General features: G+C 64.2%; 1 protein-coding gene across 7 annotated transcripts in view; it reads right to left on the reverse strand.

The window, feature by feature from the left end:
• zfh2 (Zn finger homeodomain 2) overlaps positions 1 to 2,500 on the reverse strand; it is a 197,902-nt gene that overhangs the window by 24,876 nt on the left and 170,526 nt on the right. For all 7 annotated transcript variants that reach the window (XM_086544143.1, XM_086544142.1, XM_043010523.2 and 4 more), the window contains exon 2: positions 1 to 2,500. This exon is cut by the window's left edge and continues 628 nt beyond it; it is cut by the window's right edge and continues 78 nt beyond it. In XM_086544143.1, the coding sequence (XP_086400269.1) occupies positions 1 to 2,500 (2,500 nt within the window).

The following is a 2,500-nucleotide window of genomic DNA, read 5'->3' on the forward strand; positions in this document are numbered from 1 at the left end:
GCAGGTGAAGGCGTGGCGCGGGTTGGGCGGCACGGGCTCCGGCGGCGGCTCCAGCGACTCGGGGTTGAGGCCCAGGTCGAAGTGCGGCCCCGGGTGGTCGCCCCCGTGCCCTCCGTGGCCCCCGTGGCCGCCGTGGCCCACGGGGCCGCCAGGGCCATGTCCCATGGGGCCACCAGGGCCCAGGGGACCTCCCGGGGGTAGCTGGCCGCCGGACATCATCTGGATGAGCAGCGCCTGGTTGTAGGCCATGTCGGCGAGGGCGGCCTCCGGCAGGGGCGGCTTCTCGCCCACGCCCAGGCCGGCCATCATGGCTGCGGCCGCGGCGGGGTTGCCGGCGAACTGCAGCAGGGCCATGGGGTCCATCTGGCCCCCACCGCCGCCGCCGCCGCCCTGCATGGCGCTGAGCTGCTGCATGTGCTTGACGTTCTGCTGCAGCACCATCATGTTGTGCGTGTGCTTCTCGCTCGTCATGTGGATGCGGAGGTTGCGCGCCACGTTGGTCTCGTAGTTGCACACGTCGCAGCGCCACATCGGCTTGGGCTTCTGCTGCTGCTGCTGCGGCGCGGGCGTGGTGGAGGGCGTGGGCGTCTTGGGTGCCGAGTAGATGCTGCCGGATGGGCTCTGCTGCTGAGACGTGAGCGCCTGCGAGCCGTCCAGGTTGGGCATGCCGCCGTTCTGCAGCTCCTGCATGTTGTTGAGATGCTTGTCGCTCTGCATGTGGATGGAGAGGTTGCCCTTGGTGGTCGTGGAGTAGTTGCAGACCTCGCAGCGGTAGGGCTTGTAGCCGCAGGTGTAGGTCTCCCCGCGGGCGAGGCGCGGGTGCGGCTGGTTCGTCAGGCAGTAGATGCAGGTGGACTCGTTCTCCGGGTGCTTCTCCTTCATGTGGATCTCCAGCGTCTCCTGGTACTTGTAGTGCCAGTTGCACTTGGGACACTTGAGTGTCTTGCACGAATTGCGCGAGTGCATGAACGCCATCTGGCCGCCTAGCGACCGCGACTGCTGGAGGATTAGGTCGCACTTGTCGCAGCTGACACCCTGAGGGCGGCCACTCATGTGCTCGGGGCAGGCGCCGATGACGGTCCCGGTGAGTTGCGTCACCGGCGACTGCAACGGCGAGAAGCTCGTGGGCGACATCGACGTCACGGGCGACACGGACGCGCGGCCGTTGGCGCCGAGGGCGGAGATCGGCGACTTGCGGCTCAGGTCGGGCGTCCGGACGGCAGCCGGGTGTTGGGGGGCAGCGAAGGGGTCTGCGCGCTGCTGTTGCTGCTGCTGGTGTTGGTGTTGCTGCTGCTGCTGTTGCTGCTGGTGTTGCTGCTGCTGACGGACTAAGTCATAGAAGTCGGTCATCTCGCGCTTGACAGGCGTATTGTGGTCGTCCTCGGCGAGGTCCTGGTGGTCGTCGTTGTTGTGCGCGGCCTTGGCGGGCTGCGGGCTGGGGGAGGGGCCGCTGGGAGCCCCGGAGGGCAGCAGGGTGGCCAGAGAGTCCCCGTGCTGGCTGCTGCTGCCGCAGTTGTTACTGCTGCTGCTGCTAGCACCAGGGGGCGTCACTGGCTCTAGGAACGACACTCGCGGCTCCTTCTCCCGACCCGCACACTGGATGATAGCCGAAGCGTTCTTTGACGCCAAAAGGTCCCTTTCCTCATCCAGTAGCACTACACTATGGTCGCCCATCGCATGGGCAATAAAAGATTTAACATATCCAAAAGACAACTTACATACAAAACACATCAATATAGGTTTAATTGGAACTTGCGAGTAGTCTAATAATGGAAGTTTTGTTTTCTCACTGGAACTATCATTTTTGTTATCACTGTCTTTACATTCATTTTCACTGTCTTTATCACCAACGGTAAAGACCCTGTAGTTGTGAACAATGGGAACGTCAGGAACTTTGTTCTCCTGGATTAGCGAGGTGAAGGTTTGACCGTAAAGGGCGGTATAGAAGGCGGGGTTCTTGGTGACGTAGATGGCGTTCGCGATGGTGGGGATGGTGGGGGCGGCGGTGGTGGAGAGCGGGTGCCGCGGGGAGTCCACGATGGAGCCCTCGTGCTGCGGCAGCTCCAGCCCCGCCACACCGTCGTCGTCGCTCATCTCCGAGTCGATGATGTAGGCCGACCCGTCGGGGTTGTACACGATCTTCCCGTCGAACTTTTCCACGTCACTCGACGACTCGTTCATGGCGTCCTGCGTGGCTCCCGACGCGACGCAGTGGTGCCGCGTGTACTGCTCCGCCGACGTGAAATGCGTGTGGCACGTCATGCACGTCAAGTTGAAGGTCGCGGGCGGCGACGCGGACGACGCCGACGACGACGAGGATGTGGCGTTGGGGCCCTGTTGCGGCAGGGGCCCGGGGCCTTCCTCGCCCGCCAGGGGGGAGGTAGAGGGGGCGTCCTCAGGACTCATGGTCGGAGGGTCTTGCTGCTGCGTCTGGCTAGGGGCTTCTTGAGGTTCAGTGGGAGGGTGTGGGGGGGCCGGGGGGCATCCCTTCAGAGGCGGC

The sequence above is a fragment of the Penaeus japonicus genome, unplaced genomic scaffold, assembly GCF_977035675.1.
Source record: "Penaeus japonicus unplaced genomic scaffold, GWHDUDI00000001_assembly GWHDUDI00000014, whole genome shotgun sequence".
NCBI classification, from domain to species: domain Eukaryota; kingdom Metazoa; phylum Arthropoda; class Malacostraca; order Decapoda; family Penaeidae; genus Penaeus; species Penaeus japonicus.